Here is a 21,161-nt window from a genome sequence, read left to right on the forward strand (position 1 = left end):
ACCCCAAATTATTTTTCCTAATCATAAATGGCTCCAAAAAGACAGAAATACCACAGTGGTGTAATACAATTTAGCTTTTAGATATAACAGAAAGGAATATATAAATAATACAAAGACCCGTACCGTTAAAATCTGTCTCCTATACAGGTAGGTAAAGAAAAACAAATGGCGCTCTGCCCTGTTTGTCCCAAAATTACTTATATCAATCTGCTTGGTAGTCAGATTTTAGTTTTATACCAAGATACACACAGAGGGAAAGGGGTTATAAGACACTTTGTCTAGAGTTTATCCCCCATGTGCACAGGGTTCAGGCAGCGTGAAATGGAATAGCCAATTCCTAGTGTGAGAACAAAAGACAAAAGGGGGGGTACACGCGCTAGAAACAATGTATATAGAATAAGATAGAAAATTTATTATATGTATATACGGTACTTATGTAGTATCTGGGCTGCCGATTTAGAAATCGGATCGGATCGCATCGCATCGTATCGCATCGCATGCGACCAAATCGTATGCGATGCGATGGTCAAGATTTTTCCATAGGATTCAATGTTAAAATGGTCTGAGTCCATTTTAACATAGAATTCAATGGGAAAAAGGGGTCCTTTTCCTTTCCCCACTATCCAAGTGGGCATGGAGTTGGATATAAACCTGTGGCGAGCGTAGCGAGCCACCGAGCCCGAAGCGTGGCGAGCGTAGCGAGCCCCGCGAGGGGACACAGAATACTTTTTAAGAAATATGCGGCCCCTCGCGGGGCTCGCTTCGCTCGCCACGCTTCGGGCACGGTGGCTCGCTGCGCTCGCCACGCTATATAAAATCAACTCTATGCCCACTTGGATAGTGGGGAAATGAACAGGACCTTCTTAACATTGAATCCTATGCAAAATCGCATCGAATCGCATCGCATCGCATCGCATCTGATTGTATGCCTTAAGGTAAGGCATACAATCACAAAATCGGCAGCCCAGATACTACATAAGTACCGTATATACTGTATTGCACTGGCCAGTGGCAATCAATTATTTAAAATAACATATGGATATGATAAAAATTAATAATAAGTACAAAACACATTAAAGGCTGCAATAGTTAAAAAAAACAGTGCAATTATATCCGGGCAGACTTATTTTTTGATGACTCCAGAGCAGTTCTTATTAACTGATGTCTGGCCAGACAAAAATAAGAAAAAATAAGAAATTAAAAATGCAAAAAAAAAAAAAAAAAAAGGAGCAAAAAATAAAAAGAAAAATAATAGTCAATTATAATGTTATAGCCTGTGGGTCCCAAGCTGCTGCTGTACTACTACTATATTTGAGGCAGTAATCGATTTTAAAAGTAAACCAGTACTTGCTTTTTGGATAATTGACAGGCAGATGAGGGATCCAGTTCTGGAGCTCCAGAAAGTGTAGAGGGGGTATTTAAAAGCTGTATGACGCGTTTCTCCGCCTCCTGTGTAGGTATCAGCGGCTTCATCAGATATCTGATGAAGCCGCTGATACCTACACAGGAGGCGGAGAAACGACCTTGATTCCCCCTATGGCTGCTCATCATTTGTTTACCTACAGCAAGATTTCTTAAATAAAAATTGATCCATGATAACCTTTATTTGTTGTAAAGGACTGAAACACATGCTAGAGAAATTTCCATTCATCCTTGGCAAAAGCTACCTTTACTCTCTTATTCTTTTTTTTTTTTTTATACTTCAAATCTTTATTTCTTTTATACATATAAAGACAAATAGAAAAAGACTTACAACATACAATCTCGTACGTATAGTTACAATTCAGTGCATTTTTGTTACATAGACAAGATAAAATACAATTTTTGACTCATTGCGCCGTCTTCCTGCTACCCTGGCTCATGTTAAAAAAAAAAAAACACAGCTTGTCCTGTATGGCAAACGATATCAGGTCTCTCCTCCCTTGAGTATACTTATTAACCTTTGTACTACCCTGGTCCCTTCATGGGAGCTTTGGGACAGATTCATATGTTTTTTGCCACCTGGGTAGTTGTTTTAGGTGTTGACCAGTTGAGGGCTAGATGTCATGGGGACCCACCGATATTGCTGGTTGTTGCTAGATCTATTCGAAGATTAATATTGTCCCCAGGTTACGGTCAGGGTAGTGACCCCTGGATGTGTAATCTGAGTTTACTTAATAATGGGTGTATTGGTTCCGACGGGATAGTGTTACCTTAGCAACCAGTAATTTCTACAATTTAGTGAGGATAAGTGCGTGAGTATAGAGTAAACTTATAAAGTTTACACTAGTAAGAGAAAGGAGGCGAGAAAAAGTGTAAAAGAGGATAGTTTATGATAAGTCGCCTCTACAGTTTCCATTGCATATAGTGATGCCCTTTATACTTCCCATTATGTGCTTTTAATACGACAGACAAACAAGGTTCGACCGTGTGCGATATCTTTCTAATTATTACCTCGTGATACCTCTAATGATATCTACTATATAATACTTATCGTGATAATTTCCTTCCCATCCCACCCCCCCTCCCCCTCCCTCATTACTGTCATTTGTGTCTATCATTGTGACGTAGCTATATAAATTACATTTGATAATATGTGGAATTAATCCACTTGTGCCATATTAATTTGTATTTTATCACTGAATTACGGTTTGTGTATACGGATTGTTCCTGTCTAATGATGTAATTTACTAATACTACCCAGTTATTCAGCTCGGGTGGTGCTTTCGCCATCCAGTTTCTCCCAACTACGACTTTCGCCAGCGATACTAAGTTATTAATATAGATTTTCTCATTACCGCTCATATTGTCGCCCATAATGCCTAATAGGCAGCACTTAATGGTTAATATCTCGATATTTAACCCGGTATCTACTATTACCTTTTTGACTTCTTCCCAGAATTTTGCGACCCCCTGGCACTCCCACAACGAATGCAGGAAGGTGCCAGAGGTGTCGCCACACCTGGGGCATACTATGGCGGTTCTGCCTGGGAATTTACTTAATGTTTTAACTGAGAGGTACGATCTGTGAAATATATATAATTGCGTTAACTGAACCCGGAGAGAACTAGTGGCCTTGTTTATAGATTTCATTGCTGATAACCATTCCTCATCACTCAATTCACCGATGTCTTGTACCCATTTTACCCGAAGATATTTCAGTCCATCTTTAGACACTTCCTTCCCCAAGATCTTATATACCCTGGAGACTATTTTTTTTTTGTTACTAGATTTTAATATTGTTTTTGTCAGTGACTCCCCAAATGTCGGGGAGTCATTGGCAAAATATGACTGTATAACACTTCTCAGCTGCAAATAGCGATAGAAGTGCGTTTGAGGCAGATTATATTCTGTTTTTAATTGAGTAAATGATTTTAGGCCAGATGCCGTATAGATCTGTTGGAGTTTGGTCACTTCATAGTGGTGCCAGGCTTCTATAATCTGTAAATTGGACGCTTCATGGTCAGTAAGTTGATCTACTATTCGATGATCTATATCCATGAAGTCTACACCCAGTATTTGATCAGCCTCACGCCAAATTTTTATGGCCTGTATCATTAGTGGAGGGTCTGCACTAGTAAGTTTCCCCTGTAAGATTTTTTGTAATGGGTTGACTCTAGCAATAGAAAAGGAGATTAATTTGTTGGCGTATTCCCAACCGTACTCCCCCTGCAGTATCCACGGTCTTAACTGTGCCAACTGAGCAGCCAGATAATATCGCCTCATATCCGGCAAACTCAGTCCCCCTTCACCATTATCCCTCATCAGGTTTTTTAAGCTTATTTTATGCCGGGCTCCATTCCAGATGAATGCAGCTATCATGCTATTAATTTTACGGAAAAGGGGTTTTCGGGAGGTAAACAGGTGCATGGGTAAATGCATATAGAAATTTGGGGAGTACCACCATTTTTACGAGATTTATTCTCCCGGTAACTATCAAAGGGAGTTTGGTCCAGACTTTGATTTTATCCCTTAGCCATACCAATAGAGGTTGAATATTGAATTGAACATAGTCTCCAGGGTCCCAGGATATAATTATGCCAAGATACTTAAAAATTGTAACCCATTTCAGCGGCTGGGTGGGTATTGGGGGCGGTTTTAGGGATGGATTAACTGGAAAGATGATAGATTTTGTCTTGTTTATTCTGAATCCAGAAAAATCACCGAAGTTGTCAATCAATCTCAGGACCACCGGAAGGGACTTACTGTAGTCCAATAAATAAATTAGAAGATCGTCGGCATAAAGAGAGACAACGTCGTTACTGCCGCCTAGCGGAAGGCCCACAATTGCCGGATGTTGCCTTAGCAAACAGGCCAGTGGTTCTATTGCCAGGGCGAACAAGACAGGGGAGAGCGGACACCCCTGTCTCGTCCCCCGGGCAAGAGCAAAAGCCGGTGAGGTCCATCCGTTAACGAAGACCCGAGCCCTCGGGCTGGTATACAAAAGCGGTACCCATTTAATAAAATTAGGACCCAGCCCGAACGCTCGGAGCACCGCCCAAAGGTATGGCCACTCAACCGCGTCGAATGCCTTTATGGCATCGAGTGAAACAACAATTGAGCTGCCGCACTCCCTGCCAGTGGTCTGTAAATGGGTATAGAGATGACGGATGTTTGCAGAGGTATCCTTACCCGGCATGAATCCCGATTGGTTTTGATGGATTAACGTATGAATATGTTGATTTAGTCTATACGCTAATATTTTTGCCAAAATCTTGGCCTCCACAGAGATCAAAGATATTGGCCTATATGAATCGGGATCACAGGCTGGTTTACCCGTCTTTAAGATCACAACAATTTTGGCCTCGGAGAATGATGCCGGGACGGTACCCTCCACAAAACAATTGTTAAATGTTTCTAAAAGTAAGGGTGCAAGGGAGTAAATATATTTCTTATATATTTCGATCGGGATCCCGTCTAGGCCAGAGGCCTTCCCACTCGGTGAGTCCCTAATTGCATTGACAACCTCTGTGATCCTTAGTGGGGATTCCAATTCTTTTTTAGCATCACTGTGTAGTGCTGGGAGGACAATGTTTTCCAGGAACTCCTCGATCTCAACAGAATTATGTTGTAGCTGGGAGGTATAGATCTTGGAGAAATATAACCTAAGTGCTTCCCCGATTTGTGCGGTGGAGCTTACCATTTCCCCCTTTTCATTTCTGATCGAACTGATTGTTTTAGAGGGAAGTTCTGCACGAGCCAGGAAAGCGAGATATTTACCTGACCTGTCTGAATGGCGATACTTCGCCTGCGTTTTTTGGCACATGATTTTAGCATTTTCTGCTTTCACTGCCTCGAGCCAAGTGTTCTGGGCTATTTGCCAGGACTGGTAGGCGCTATCGGTGTTGCTGGTCAGGTATTCTGCTTCCCTGACTAGACAGAGTTCCTCCTTCTCCTGGATTTTCTCCCTACTTTTTCTTTTCAGTTCCGCTATACATTTCCGTAATGTACCCCTCAGGTATGCCTTAAAGGCATCCCACTGTATTGCAGCTGATGCAGAGCCTTGGTTAAATTCCCAATATTCCTTCCATTTATCTTCCAAATTGGTGCTATTGTTAATACTATTTAGCCAATTCGAGTTGAAGCTCCAAAAGCCGCACCCCCGGTCAGTGTCTAGGGAAAGTTCCATAAACACCGGAGAGTGATCGGAGATACCTCTCGCTCTGTATTCAATCTTAAGGACTTGGGGGGTGAGACTTCTGGATACCAGTATATAATCGATTCTGGAAAAAGTGGCGTATGATGTTGAGAAACAGGAGAACTGGCGAATAGAAGGATTTTGTATCCGCCATGGATCTGCCCATCCAACACTTTGGATGAAATTGGCCAGTCCCCTGTTACTCGCCACCACTCCACTGTTTCCACTTCTCCACCGATCTAATTGGGGATCCATGATATTATTTAGATCACCCATACATATGACGGGGGAGTTGGGTTTTACTCTCTTATTCTTAGCACTAATGAAGGGCTGCGTACCATATGGTAACCCAGTAAGATGTAACCATGAAAATATAGACATCAAAAAGATATAGAGTTTGAATTTTATGGCCAGATTTGGCCCATCTAGTCTGCCCCTTTTTGACATTTTACCTATCGTTCTAATGTATTTTTGTGAAGTCCCTGTGCTGAGGTGATATGTATTACAGAGCTTCCAATATGCTCTTTTCTATCAACTTAGATGATCACATAGATGTTACCAATTATTACCACAAAAATCAATGTCACAAGACTTTTGTAGGGCAAATATTTAAAGTTGCATGTCACTATAGGCTGAAATTGAATTTCATAAATGCTTACTGACATCTCATATTTTACTCATATTGTGCAGCTTAACAACCATGTAAAGCCATGAAAATTCCAGAACACCTCCATCCTTGAGCAATGTCTACCCTGCCAAATCCCCTTAACCAATCTTGCTATAAAACAAAATGTAGCCATTACAGACAATAAATACATTTAAGTACACCCCAATTCAATGCAAAATATAATGTTCTTTTCTCTGCCACATCTATCGTAATGTACTTCCACATGTATTTCTATTTCTACTATATTTCTATTTTCCATAACAGGTTTTTTTATTATTATTTTTTTTATCAGTGACCCTAGAAGGAACACTTTTACTCCACCTAGCCACCTATGGTTGTAAATGGCCTCAATCCCCAATAGATAATGTCAGTGACGGCTCTTACCGTTATGGAGGAGGGGGGCTGCCGCAATGTGGGTTCCCCTCCACTGCTGCTGCCGTCCTTGGCCACTGCCACGCTTCCCAGTTCCCTGCACGGGGCCAGCGCATGCGCAGCAACTTCATATATACTGCGCATACACTGGCTCAAGCCTCCGTGGGCTGCCTTTGCAGCAACCCCCAGAGGCTTGACTGGGTTCCCGGGTCTGGCGTATGCGCAGTATGGTCCAAGGTATGGTCCAAGGTACTGCACATGTGCAGAACCAAGTTTGGGGGCTGCCGCTGAGACAGAGGCATCCCGGAGGGAGGGAACACCTCCCAATGGGACTGCCTTGAGTGACTGGCAGGTCAGACTTCCAATAGGAAGCCACTGCCAGTCGCAGTGAAGCCAGTGCAGTCTCACAGACTGCATATGGCTTCACTTTAGGCAGAGACAGTGGTGGATTTTACCTGGGGGGGCTGCAGCCCTGCAGCCCATAGGTAAAAACCGCCACTGGATAATGTACATTCTAAAGCAGTTTATATATTTATACACTGGCTTAAAAAGTAAAAAAAAAACTAGCACTCTGATTAAACAAAAAAAAACAATTCATATATTGCTGCAGATGCCTCCTGGTGTTATATTTCTATGTGACTGAGCAGTAGCAATTTCAGATGTGTTTCCCCACCTCCTTATCCTAATTGTTCTATGGCTCTCATCATGTTGTTAGGAAGGGGCTAATTTCACAGATACACAGAAAAACATGGCAAAATAAAGAATGTTCCTACCTCCTGCCACAACAATTATAAATGTTCTCTGAAGTGTGTCTGATTTCTTTTATAAACTCTTAGCTTTGCCCTGAGAAGCGTGACTTCTGTAATGGGAATTAGGCTTTGATAGCTGATATGTGGCTTAATTAAAAGTCAAGCAAAGCATAACCAAGATCTTTACTTTGGAAATAGATCTAGGATTCTTAATTAGAAAGTGCTTGTCTTTATGAAAATAATCATTTAAAACAAAAAAAAACGTAGATTTATGTTCTGTGAAAAGTTCCACTTATAATTGCTAAGCTGGCATACAAACTTGTTTAGTTTAACCTCACTGCTCAATTATCAGCTGACATAAAGTACCTGTCCTATATATCATACAGTACCTGGAATATACTTTTGCACCTGTTATAGGTGTGTGCCCAGACACACACTAAACACTTCCTCTATGATTTTTTTTCTATTCTGGAGCGGTGTGACCACAAGGGAGAGTGTGGTGAAAATGATAATAAAATGATGTTCACTGGATTAATGGATAAGGATAATGAGATAGGGTTAATGAATAAGTATGTTCATAAAAAGGAGGTTAATGGAAAATGATGATGAAAGAGAGTTAATGAATACAATTTAATGAAGATAGAGTTAAGGAATCATTCATTAAAGTTTTCCTGGAGTGGACACCCTAAGAAAATGTGCTGCACACATCATTGCTGCTTGTGTGTATTGAAACAATGATGTGACCTTTTAAAGTTCTAATTTGTTTTGTTCTGTCATTATTATTTGTTCTCAAGTATGCAGTTACAAAGGAATATAATTGTTGGTTGCAGTTATTATATGAAAGTTGTTTATTGCAATAAATATAAAATTACAACTATATGTAACTGTAGATCTAAGAAATGAACAATGTTGTGGTTAGGCATAAAACAATGGTTAAGCATAAAAACCTTTGCAACCTTGTTCCTAGGATATTGTAGTGCATGAGATTGCAATCTATAGTTGTATGAGCTAATTTTGTTTGCGATTATGGACAGGCCTAGGCTACTTGAGGCCATCCTTATGCTGGGTACACCCTGGAGTGATTCCAGTTAACAATATCGGCGGTGCCGCATGAGAAAGATATAGGACATACACAGGTCATTGACATCACCCGTCCCCACTCCTTACATGCAGTTACTGATGAGATTGTCAGATTGAGCTGCATGAACAGACGATAGGGGCTCATTAACAACCAGCGACTCTGTGTATCCATAACATTATTGACCGTACTCACTGGACGAAATGTACGCAGTAACATTAACAATATCATTCACATCATTAAGTAAATATCGCTCAGTGTGTTCTCAGTTATCCTCCGCATCTGTAATTTGCAAACCCTGTAAAGGCAATTCTATTCAATGCGAAGGGAGTGAGTTGCCATGGTAGTGTCATGTAAATCCTAATGGGCTCTAAACAAAATACATAATCATAACTGCAACATATAGCCACAATTACCGGCACCTGCAAATTTATTAAGTGGAATAGATTTCTCCTCTAGATTTCATATTTTGGGACAGGACATTTCATGAAGCTGTGAAGATCCAGCATACCATAAAGCTCTTTGTCAGTGGTCATCAGTACTTTTTAAAGAAGATTAATTTATCGGAACACTTAGGGGGTATTCAATCCCCGCCGCTATTTCCAACGAGGGAAATAGTGGTGGGCACCTATTCAATGCTGTCTTGCCCGACATTATTGAAGAGGCAGATCGACAGAACGACTTTAAAAGCTGTTGTGCCAATTTTGCTGACAACGACTGTGAATTGTCGTGATCACGGCCGGATCTCGACAATCCACAGGTGTTTATGCGGACACGCCCCCTTTTAATTGAATCCCGCCTGGTGATTTGCGGTTGAGCAAAGTGAAAAGTAACCAGGGTCATGGCCATTGGGACTGACCCAACAGCTGTGACCCAGGATTGAATACCCCCCTTAAACTGCAACAGAGATGGCATTAGTCAGTGATTTTAAAAAGTGTTTTGCTTTATTTTGGCACACAGTGTACATCAATTCAATACAGATCAATACATTTTAAAGAAACATTTAACTAAGGTGTCACCCTTTGGGCCCTTAGGATGACACAGCAGTGACACATATATTATGTGTACATAGTTACATAGTTGGTGAGGTTTAAAAAAGACCTAACTCCATCAAGTTAAAACTAAAAGTTCTCCTGAGATGTAAATGACTCAAATGAGGTTTAAATGAACTGGATAAGGTTATCACCTGGCTATATAATGTTCCCAACAACTCAAAATGGCTGTCCTATTAACTGCTGAGTTAACTGCTGTTTCTTATTAAATATTGTTATAACCATGTATACTTTCTTCTGCTAGAAAATCATCTAACCCTTATTTAAACTTGACCATTGAGTCTGTCGTCACAACTTTCTCAGGTAGTATTCCATAACTTAACTGACCTTGCAGTGATGAAACCCAAAACCATGTTCACTGCATTTGTAACATGTTAGATTTGGGTGGGGTGTGTACTTCAAACTGATATCTATATTGCAGTGTAAAAATAAAGCAGCCAGTATTTACTCTGCACAGAAACAAAATAACACCTACATCTACTGCCTCATAACGCTGAGGTCATGGGTTCGATCTCCACCATGGTTCTAACTGTGCAGAGTTTGTATATTCTCCCCGTGCTTGCGTGGGTTTACTCCGGGTACTCCGGTTTCCTCCCACAATCCAAAAATATACTGGTAGGCTAATTGGCTTCTAACAAAAAAAAAAATTAAACCTAGAATGTCTGTGTGTGTAGATATGGTAGGGAATATAGATTGTAAGCTCCACTGGGGCAGGGACTGATGTGAATGTTTAAATATTCTCTGTAAAGCGCTGCGTAAGATGTATGCGCTATATAAGAAACTGTTAATAAATAATAAATAAATTAAATAAATCAAATTATCTCTGCACATGTTACATCTGTACACATGGCTTTATCCATTAGAGACAGAATTTGCTTTTACAAATGAACCAGAATCACGCTCTTCATCTCTATTCTTAATGGATGACCATGTGTCCTATGTACAGACATGGTAAATATTTCAATTTATTGTCTCTGCATTGACCTTTAATATATTTCTATATTTAATCACACCCCCTCTTAAATGTCTCTTTTCTAACGTAAACATATCAATCTTGGCTAATCTTTCCTCATAGCCCAATGACCCTATTTTAATCTAGTTGTACCGGTAAAACTTGTAATGTAAGATATTTGGTAGTATTGTACTTTCAGAGTTGAAAGTACAGACAATAGATATAAGAAACTGCTCCTCTTTTGTTTCATGTTTGCTTTTTAGAAAGTTATTATAGAGTACTTTCTAGATTGGATTAAATCAACAGGTGCATCTTCTGGTGACTAAATGTGACTAACTATGCAGTACAAGGTTAAATAGAGCTCATTCTAGTAACCCACACATTTCACACAAAGAGAAAAGAGAATAATAAGTACTGTAAGGTTCAATATTGTAGTTTAAAGCTTTCAGTACTTCTAAAGTCTAGTGGACACAAAATGTATGGTTTCTTTCGATATTCAGAACATTCACTGCAACATGGAGATTGTGTACAATATGGCTTGCAGGTAATGAATGCAGCCAAGGACATGCAAATCTATAAACATTGAATTCCCTGTGCAAACATACTGCCTATACTAAAATAATATTGCTAATACTTAATGGATGATGATAAACACAGCATGTACTTACTTTTTTCCATCCTTTTTCTACATTTGTGGGCTTCTATTGATTTCTGATCAACCAATAGCATCTACAGTATGTGCAGCTGTAAATTATGTCCTAGAATATTTGAGGTATTTTATATCTTATATATGCAATACAATCTGTTGGGATCCATCTCGTTTAGAGTCACAGAATAATGGTACCTTACCTTTGGGACCAGTGTAATAAAGGTTGAGCACCACTGACAGAAGGAAAGAATATTTTTGCATTACTACTTTTTAAAATAAATAATAAAGCAAAGTAAATTGATCAGTATATGATTCTACAGATTTTAACAGTACTTTATTCTGAGACAAAGGACCAAATCAAATAGGGTGTGAGAACCAGAACGTGAGAGATTTGGGAGAGTTTTCCATATTTTTAAAACACTAAAAACAGGTTGATTTTGCCATGTAAATGATTGACGCTTTAAAAAAATAGAAAAACTTTCCCTAAATCTCTCACTTTCTGATTCGTCTACCCTAATAAATTTGGCCCAATGTCTTATCTTACAACTTCTAAATCCCACAGTTTACCAGTTGTTAAAGCTTTTAAAATGGAATAAAAAACAGGATGGCGTTAAACATATCTGAGTTTCTAAAGCACATACGATCATTGTGCCTGTCGTTCAAGTGCTGCATTAGAACCATCATGTACATATAAAACTTTCTGGAAAATATTAGTATAGCACCGACAATATATGGCCCTTCTTATTGTCTTTGTTTTGCAAAAGCTGAGATTATTTATTTATTTATTTACAGTTTCTTATATAGCGCAGCAGATTCCGTTGCGCTTTACAATAGAAACAGTGATAAAACAAACTGGGTAACAACAGACAGACTTAGAGGTAGGAGAGCCCTGCTGCAAGCTTACAATCTATAGAGACATAGGATGGAAACACAAGGACAGATGTGCAGAAAGTCTCCACAAAAAAACATTAACATCTGCCATCCATTTGTCAAAGAAGTATACAGAACACAAAAAGTTTACATTAAAATGAACAAGCAAATATGCTCTTCAATTCTAAAAATTGGAAAATCATTAAATAACTTTCTTTTGCTATTTTTCCTACAGCCAATTGAAGGAATGGATGAAAGATCATTAAACAAATTAGTGATGGAGCCGAGAGCAGATCTAGAACGTTACCAGTCTGCACTGGAAGGAGTTCTTTCCTGGCTTCTTTCAACTGAGGATATTTTACAAAGCCAAGGGCCAATTTCTGGCAATGTTGAAGAAGTAAAAGAACAGTTTCATACTCATGAGGTAAACCAAGTAGGGTTCTCACTAAGAGTACCATCAGGTCGTGTCAATATATTTGGAGCAATAGTGTATGGTGTGTCATGTACTTAATGCAGGATTTACATTGGTGACAGTGGGTAGTGTCAGCACCTTGAGGTCCCTTGCAGCAATGGAAACTTAGTGCTGTACTGACTGTTAGTGGAAGCGGATACGCTGTGTGTGTGTAGTCCTTTATACTAACCCTCCTCCACCGCATCCATCACAATATCCCCGCGATACACCAATCTCCCCGGCGGCAGCGTTCAGTCCCCCTCCTTTGGCAGTCACTCCCCAGTGCCAGCGTTCAGTCCCCCTCCTCCGGCACTCGCAGCCATCATTCTATGCGATTAGCCTAGTGCCGCTGGGGAACAGGGAAACCATGTGATGCTTCCCCAGCGGCACTAGGCTGAATTACATACATTGTACATGCGCCTGGGAGTGACTGCCGGGGGAGGGGGATTGAACGCTGCCGCCGGGGACATCGGTGGATCGCAGGGATATTGTGATGGACGCGGCGGAGGAGGGTAAGTATAAAGCACTACACACACACACACAATACAAAAGTGTATTATCACGGCGCCGGCTACACTGACAACGTACCTTAGGGTACGCTGAAAACGTATCGTAGCCGGGTGCAGTGATAATACACAAGTACCAAAATCGCACCCTATTACATTTGCAAATTATACAGTATACTTTAAAATGGGAAAACATCTGGATGCGAATTGAAGTGTGCAATTTTTATGACAGGCCAAAATGTGCGAATTCACCACACAAAAAATGTGCAAACTAACCGCAATTTGACTCTTACTGTATTACAAATGCGATTTGGCCAAAACAGGCAAATTCTGCTTTAAAAAAAAAAAAATTAGCTAAATTCTTAAATTCGCACTCTATTACAAACCCGCCCCGGGTGTCAAATTGTGCATGGGACCTTTTCTCCCATATATGTTTTCAATAAAATAGCAGTGATGACTTTATAAAATATCCCAATTTATGTCAAAATTGTTACATGTCCAAATGTATTATGCTTCTACTTGATCTATGATATTTTGTAGATTATTTATAAAGTGTGGGCTTCTAATTGTGTTTGCATCCAATATTTAAAAGGATGTGATTTTAATTGCCAGGCTTTACACTACAATACTTTATGGAGAAGCCCTGTAGTCTTTATGTCACATACAATAACTAAAAATACTGAACTTCTAGATAGTAACATAGGGGGTTATTCTGGTTCACTCCTTCTGACAAATTCCTTCTTATATGGACAAAACCATGTGCACTGCAGGTGAAGCAGATGTTACTTGTGCAGAGAGACTTAGATTTGGGTGGGGTTTTACTTCAAAGTGAGATCTATATTGCAGTGTAAAAATAAAGCAGCCAGTATTTACCCTGCACAGAACAAAATAACTCACCCAAATCTAATTCTCTCTGCACATGTGACATCTGCCCCCCTGCAGTGCACATATTTTTGTCCATCTAAGAAGGAATTTGTCAGAAGGAGTGAACGAGAATAACCCCCTTAGGGACAGATGTACTAAGACTTGAAAAGTGGAGAGTGATATAGCATTTAACATGGCAGTTACAAGCTGATTGGCTGGTACTTTAAATATCTCTACTTTATCACTCTCTAAGGCTTAGTACATCTTTACTTTATGCATGACCTGCTAAGTATAACAGAAAGCAAACTGGGGTCAATGCTGAATTACAACATATAGTATGCTGCAAACTTAATTTGCTTTCACAGTCTGGAGAATGTTAAGGTCCATACACACTGGGCAACTATGCCCAGTGTGTATGGACAGCGATGACCGCTGTCATCGCTGGGTGGAAAGCTGCTCAGTGCATACACACTGAGCGGCTTTCCCCTTGCCTGGCGCCATCAGCAGGGGGAGGACGGCTTTGCATATTGCAGCGCTATGCAAAGCCGTCCTCAAAGCTGCTCATCTGCTGGTAATACCAGCAGATGAACGGCTTTCCCTGTGATTATGTGGGAGGGCACAGCAGCACTCACCCTTCATCACCAGGCCATACACACTGGGCGGCTTTGAGCTGAGGACAGCTTTGCATATGCTGCAATATGCAAAGCCGTCCTCCCCCCCACTGACAGAGCCGAGCAAGGGGAAAGCCACTCAGTGTGTATGCGCTGAGCGGCTTTCCACCCATTGATGACAGTGGTCATTGATGACAGCGGTCATTGCTGTCCATACAGGCTGGGCATAATCGCCCTGTGTGTATGGACCTTAACATTCTCCAGACTGTGAAAGCAAATAAAGTTTGCAGCATATTTTATGTTGTAATTCAGCATTGACCTGTGAACAGAGTTGTTCACATTTGTTATATAAATTAAAATAAATTTAAATAAATAATGTTGTGTTAAAAAATATATTTCCTATGTTGGGTAATCATTACAGTTCATTATGATGAATACAAATGTTTGCTTGGAAATTTTCCCACCTCTTTTGACAAATTCACTTGGCACTCACGGGTTAAGAGCAGGTGCAAAGTTAGAGGAAATCCTTTTTATAAGGTAAATATATTGTGACTTAAATCTGGGATACCCCTTCTCTAATGACTAATTAGGCAATTGGAAGTTTTCAATTAGCTTAATTTTGAGGTGACAGGCTGTTCCCAAGATTTTTTTCTCTAAATTTTCCATAAGTGTGTGCTTGCAAAAGTTTAATTTGGCATTGCTGTCTGCTACATAATGCGGCTGCCCCAATCATTATGTGGTTATCTCAGCAGGAGCATGCGTGATTGTATGCTATGTCGTGGGTTTTAGCCTGCAATGCAACTGTGTAAGAGGAAACATCTGTACATGCTTTTATTTAGCTTTGCTAATACAAATATTGTAGAAAAATATCTTAGGGAACCACACACAGCATTAAAACAGACTGTAGAGTAGCTTTCTGCAACTTGTAGGGCACAGAAGAAAAAGGCATTTTATAAATGATTGTGATAAACTGTATCAGGGAATGGAATCCAAGAAGCTAAGATACAGCTGGTCGGGTACAGCACTGTCAAAGTGCAGCACATGACTCCTTAGCATTTTTGTATTACCCCTCAGCCTGTAACACCCGGGTGCCACACGGGTCCTCATAGCGATGCCAGTGTTTAGCTGCAAAACTTGTACTCCCCCCCCCCCCCCATTCAAAGCACTTTTTTCATGAGAACAATGTTCCCCTTTCGGGCAATAATACAGTGCCATGTGTTATCACAGCTATGAGGGCTGGTTATTGGGGATTATGCTTTCCATGCCTGAAGCACCCATAGCATAATCCCTGATAAATGCTGGCTATTGTGGATAATTTGTATTGACCCTGGAGAATCTATTAGCCGCAGTAATTTACCACAGTTATGTGGATACCACTTTATGTTATAAAGTCTTACAGGCATGTTGTGGCACAAAATGACCATTTTATTTTTAAATAATTTCAAAAGAAAATAATATTTTCTGAAATAAAACTATTGTATATGTGCTACAAATTCAGTATTGTATTGTTTCTGCTTTTTTAGAGGGAACATTAGGTTTGCGATCACCTTTATTTTTGGTCATACATACTGTATAATCTTTCTAATATAATAAATATCTATTCTCAACTTCTTCTGTAAAAGTTATTTTTTTTTTTCATTTTCAGAGCTTTATGATGGAATTAACATCTCATCAGGGAAATGTTGGAGAAGTCCTGCAAGCTGGAAGCCATCTATTAGCAGTTGGGAGACTTTCAGATGATGAAGAGAATGAAATCCAGGAACAGATGAATCTTCTCAATTCCCGATGGGAAAGTCTCAGGTTGGCGAGCATGGAAAGGCAAAGCAAGTGAGTTATAGTTACTTTTTACTCCATAACTATGTTTCCTTCTGGTACATATAGAAATGTAATAAAATCATGTTGGATGCATTGAAAAAAGATGTTATTGACCATCAGTAATTCAATCATAAAAAACCTTAACACTTCCTGCCCAGTTTTTGGAGAAAGTATTACCCATTAAGGTTTTAGATGGTTTTGGCATATTTTCTTGACATGAAAATATAGACGTTGCCATAATGTCTAGAAGCAGCATATGGACATGCTTTACATGTTAACATCGACAGCATCAAAATTCATCATGTTGACACTGATGAAATGTCAAAATGATTAGAAAGTTCCGGCAGTGAAGTCCTGATGACTTCTGAATTTATTCCTCCCTCTAGTTGACTAACCCTAAAAGCAATTCTACCATTTAAGTTTCATCCGATATTCACCCTATCGGATGGTGTTACCGAGCAGCAGTAAGACCGGGGCAGCTCAGGGCTGCCCAGACAAAACATAAATTCAGCATTAGAACAAAGATGAGAGAGTGCAATATATAAAAGGTAACAATTTAATAACCACACTGATGGTTATATAAAAATCACAGTAAAACAATATTGTATCATATAACGGCTCAGTGGATGAAGATGCAATAATAAATTCTCATACATGATTCCTGGATGTAGAGGTACAGTAACTGTGAACCTCTAACTTTGTATACAGTATGTTTCTATTCTACTGTTCCCACTTGGTGTTAAACAGTCAAGGTGTCTCATCATGAGGACTATGCACGACCTCCCATATGGGTGAACCATTATGTAGTGTCTATTTTGACAATGTAACTAGAATAAGAACACTTACATGCAGTTCAAGAGTTCTGGAATTGCAATGTCACAGAATGCTGTTGGCAGTGAGTCCACCATTACTCCGATGGTGGAAGCTGGTGCCCACGTTGCCACACAATGAAAGGATGTTGTGAAGTAGTCACAATCAGCAGCAATGTACAGCATCTGAGTGGGGAGTTAAGGTTTTAGAGGGGGGTGCTGTTTGTCAAGGGGTGTCTTGTTCAGTGCGCGGCTGCCAATCACTCACAATATCCGGTCTGGGAGTGAGGGCACTCAGTCTGTGCAGGTGAACAAAGGTGAGTTAACCAATGGTGATCAAAATTTCCAGTAACTTGATGCATTTCTTCGCATTTGTGGTTGCAGCTGTTTCCTCAGAAGAAGTATGGAGTCATCATCCCTCTGTCACGATCTCAGGCTCAAAATAGCAAATACTGTACCAGGCTGGGGATTGAATGGACCTGATGCAGGTGTGCGGAATCTTACCATGCTGGTGGTTTTCGCCAGTGACCCCTCTAAGTGGGATATGGGATTTGCTGCACCAGACACGCCGGTCACGGTCTCCTGATCAGGTTCCACATTTAGGACTAGTAAACCCTGGTAGACAGATGGAGTGGAGCAAGGATTATTCAAGGTCTTCATAGCCAGGTCAGGATCAAACAGGCAAAGTAGGTAATAAAGGATAAGTCAATAGAAAGTCCAAGGTCAGGCCTGGTCATACACAAGGAGGCACGGTCTGCAGTACAATGGGATGAGGCAGGAGAATAATCAGGAAAGCATATTGAGGTCAAAGACAGGTAGTCTGAATATGGAACACTAGGATTAGGCAAAAGAGTAGTCAGGAATGCAAGCCTTTTATATGGAACTACAGCTGTCAACATTGAGCTAGAGCTTCACAGGTTCCTAATCAATGAGAACTGAGAATAGTCTCACCCAGGAGCTGCAATTAGTCTGCAGTGTTCAGAATAAAACAGGGCTGATTAGCAGAATGCAGCAGAGCAGAAGCACACAGGATAATATCAGGAGCTGATCCTTTAAATGCACCTCTTGTGCAGCACATGCGCCCTAAGGAGTCTGCACACCCATCTATGCTGCTACTGTGACCCTGACGCTTAAGGGACATCTGCTTCCACTGCTAACAGCAACTCCTGTGGACCCTGGAACCGGTAATTCACCAGAACAACCCTAAAGCTTGTGACACCCTCTGATATTTAACAGTCAGAGGTCTTAATCTATGGGTGCGGAACTTTAGGAAGCAGTCCCAGGTGTACTTTGAGAGATCCCCGTGTGAATTCATAGATATTCATAGAGCTGGATTAACCATTTAGAGTGGTGAAGTCCATCAGTATTTATAATAAATATAGTACTCATACCTAAAATACATTGCTCTAGAGACAGATTTTGTTCCTTTCTAAGATTAATCAGCATCTTCAGATAAGTTGATAGTTTTTCCTTCAGCCTATGGTGGACTACTGGAACCATGGGTAATGCAGGTCCTCTGACTGTGCACAAAGGAGTTAAACTTCTGGAGTGCAGCTGGGAGAGGCTTCTCCTCCCCAATAACCATCCTGCCACAGGCCAGTCGGTTTATTTCCTTGATGTCACCCAACAGATGATCCACCTAGGAGCCCTGTTGGACACCCATCTTCAGAAGGTTTTTCTCCCAGCCGACAAGTGCAAGTCTCTTCAGGCATAGGTCCGTGAGTTCTTAGCACACAGATCTGTGACAGTTCACTTCTGTATGCAGCTTCTAGGCAACATGGTGGCCTGCTTCAAAATGGTACAGTGTGCCCAATGGAACTTTCGACCATTACAATTGTAGCTGATCCGTTGTTGGAATCGCTCTCCCCTCCTCCTGAAGTCTCAATTACTGTGATCTCCAGAGACACCGTCAGTCCCTTTTTTGGTGGCTGGAATCTGCCCACCTGATGCAGGGGAGATCCCTTCTCATCCATGACTGGGTGATTCTCATGATGGATGCCAGCCTCAGGGGCTGGGGAGCGGTAGTAGAGTCCCACTCCTTTCAGGGCCATTGGTCAGCCACAGATACAAAACTGCCAATCAATATCCTTGAATTATGAGCAGTCTACCTGGCTCTTCAACAGATGGGACCCCTCTTACATCAACCACCAGGGTGGCACCCGTAGTTGGGCGGCAATGCACAAGGTGTCCCAAGTGCTACAATTTCTTGAGCAGGCATCCTGTCCACTCATCAAAGTGGTCCCTACATCCAGAGGTGTTTTACCAGTTGGTGGTGCAATGGAGTCAGCCCCAAATTTACCTGTTTGCTTCACTGTACAACCACAAGCTCCCCTATTACAGGGCACGCACAAGAGACCCGGGTGCATTTCTAATCAATGCCCAGGTGGGCTTGTGACCATTTCACACAGTGTATTTGTTCCCTCCAATTACCCTTCTTCAATGAGTACTTCGAAAGATTCAGGAAGAAATGGTAACAGCCATTCTAATTGCACCCAACTTGCCAAAATGAGAGTGGTTCTCACATCTCACGAATCTGTCCATTGCACCCCCATGGCATCTGCCTCTATGGATAGACTTGCTCCACAAGGCCCTTGCCTTCATCCAAACCTTCCCCGTATCAATTTGATGGCATGGTGGTTGAGCGGTTGGTCTTAAAGGCTAGAGGTGTTTCAGACCAGTTTCTTCACACCATGGTTTCTGCTTGTAAAACGTCTATGTTAGAATCTACCACAAGGTGTGGTGGACTTATTTTTCATGGTGTTTAACACATCACTTTCTGTCTTGACAGTATTCTTTATCCAGACTGTTGGCTTTCTTACAAGCAGGACTGGATGCAGGATTGCGTTTGGCATCCCTAAAAGTCCAGGTTTCTGACTTATCTGTTATTTTCCAGAAATGAATCAAAGTCTTCAGCGGTTAAGACTTTCCTGCAGGGTGTATTACACTTTCAAGAACTATTTCTACCAAGGTTAAAGGAATTGGGCACTTGATATGAGATGCTTCTAACACTTGGGAATGGCTGCTGCTTAGGGTAAGGGTATAGTCAAACCCTCAGGAGCTCATGGAAATATATACACAACAGTATTAAAGCAGCACTATATAGATTAGATAGTGGGATTGTTTGTAAATTGATATAAACAATTTATTAAAAATTTCAATAGACAATTATAATATTAAAAAGAAAAAGGCACACAATAAGTGATAAATATCCCAGTTGGAAAAAAGTCACTCAATTAATTAGGATTCGGCACCTCAAGGATATTTTTGCTCCTCAATATTTAGGGGGTCCTCAGATGTTACTTCATAACAATATCAGGCAATTGTCAGTTGTAAATCTCACCACTGTGGATAGGTGGAATCATGATGTACGGTATCCAATGCTGTATGAAGCTGCCACTAGAGGAATTTCTCCTTAGGACTTTCAAAGTAGAGCCTTTAGATGTACACTCTGTGTGGGTCCGATTCCATGCCCGTTTTGTGACTTGAATAATATAGAGGATTCCAGCAGATGTCCTTGGGTGCTCACTCCTATGCCCACTCAACGTGAAAACTAATCAGCGAAACTACTTTCAAGATCAGTAGGAGTCTAAACTTTATTAAAATGCACATACACAGTACACACTATATATCTATATCTATAGTAATAGTTGTCAATTTCCCCATAGTTTTCAAATGGTTAACTACTTTCAGTCTAACATTCAGCAGTTAACAGTCGAACATGTACTCCTATTTCCTGAACAAGCTATTATAACATTATCTTGAATCCTCAGATTATCAGTTTACCTTCCCAAAGAGATGAGCTATCACTATGGGCCTGATTCTGGTTCACTCACAAAAGCAAATTCTCTAATGGACAAAACCATGTGCACTGCAGGTGGGGCAGATGTAACATGTGCAAAAAAGAGTTCGATCTGGGTGTTATTTTGTTTCTGTGCAGAGTAAATACTGACTGTTTTATATATACACTGCACTATAGCTATCCAAGTAAAAAACCCACCAAAATCTAACTCACCCTGCACATGTTACATCTGCTCCACCTGCAGTGCACATGGTTTTGTCCATTAGATAGAGAATTTGCTTTTGCGAGTGAACCAGAACC

The 21,161-nt window shown here is 40.6% G+C and overlaps 1 protein-coding gene across 13 annotated transcripts in view; it reads left to right on the top strand.

Moving 5' to 3' along the window:
* Positions 1-21,161, top strand: part of DMD (dystrophin) — a 1,973,025-nt gene that overhangs the window by 590,409 nt on the left and 1,361,455 nt on the right. For all 13 annotated transcript variants that reach the window (XR_014470468.1, XM_083174338.1, XM_083174337.1 and 10 more), the window contains 2 exons: positions 12,242-12,430; positions 16,084-16,265. Coding sequence is in view for 12 of the 13 variants with exons in the window: in XM_083174338.1 (XP_083030464.1) it covers positions 12,242-12,430; positions 16,084-16,265 (371 nt within the window). In the remaining variant the exon portion in view is untranslated. The remainder of the gene's footprint in view (positions 1-12,241; positions 12,431-16,083; positions 16,266-21,161) is intronic.

This window comes from Crinia signifera, chromosome 2 (assembly GCF_055691185.1).
Source record: "Crinia signifera chromosome 2, ASM5569118v1, whole genome shotgun sequence".
NCBI lineage: Eukaryota > Metazoa > Chordata > Amphibia > Anura > Myobatrachidae > Crinia > Crinia signifera.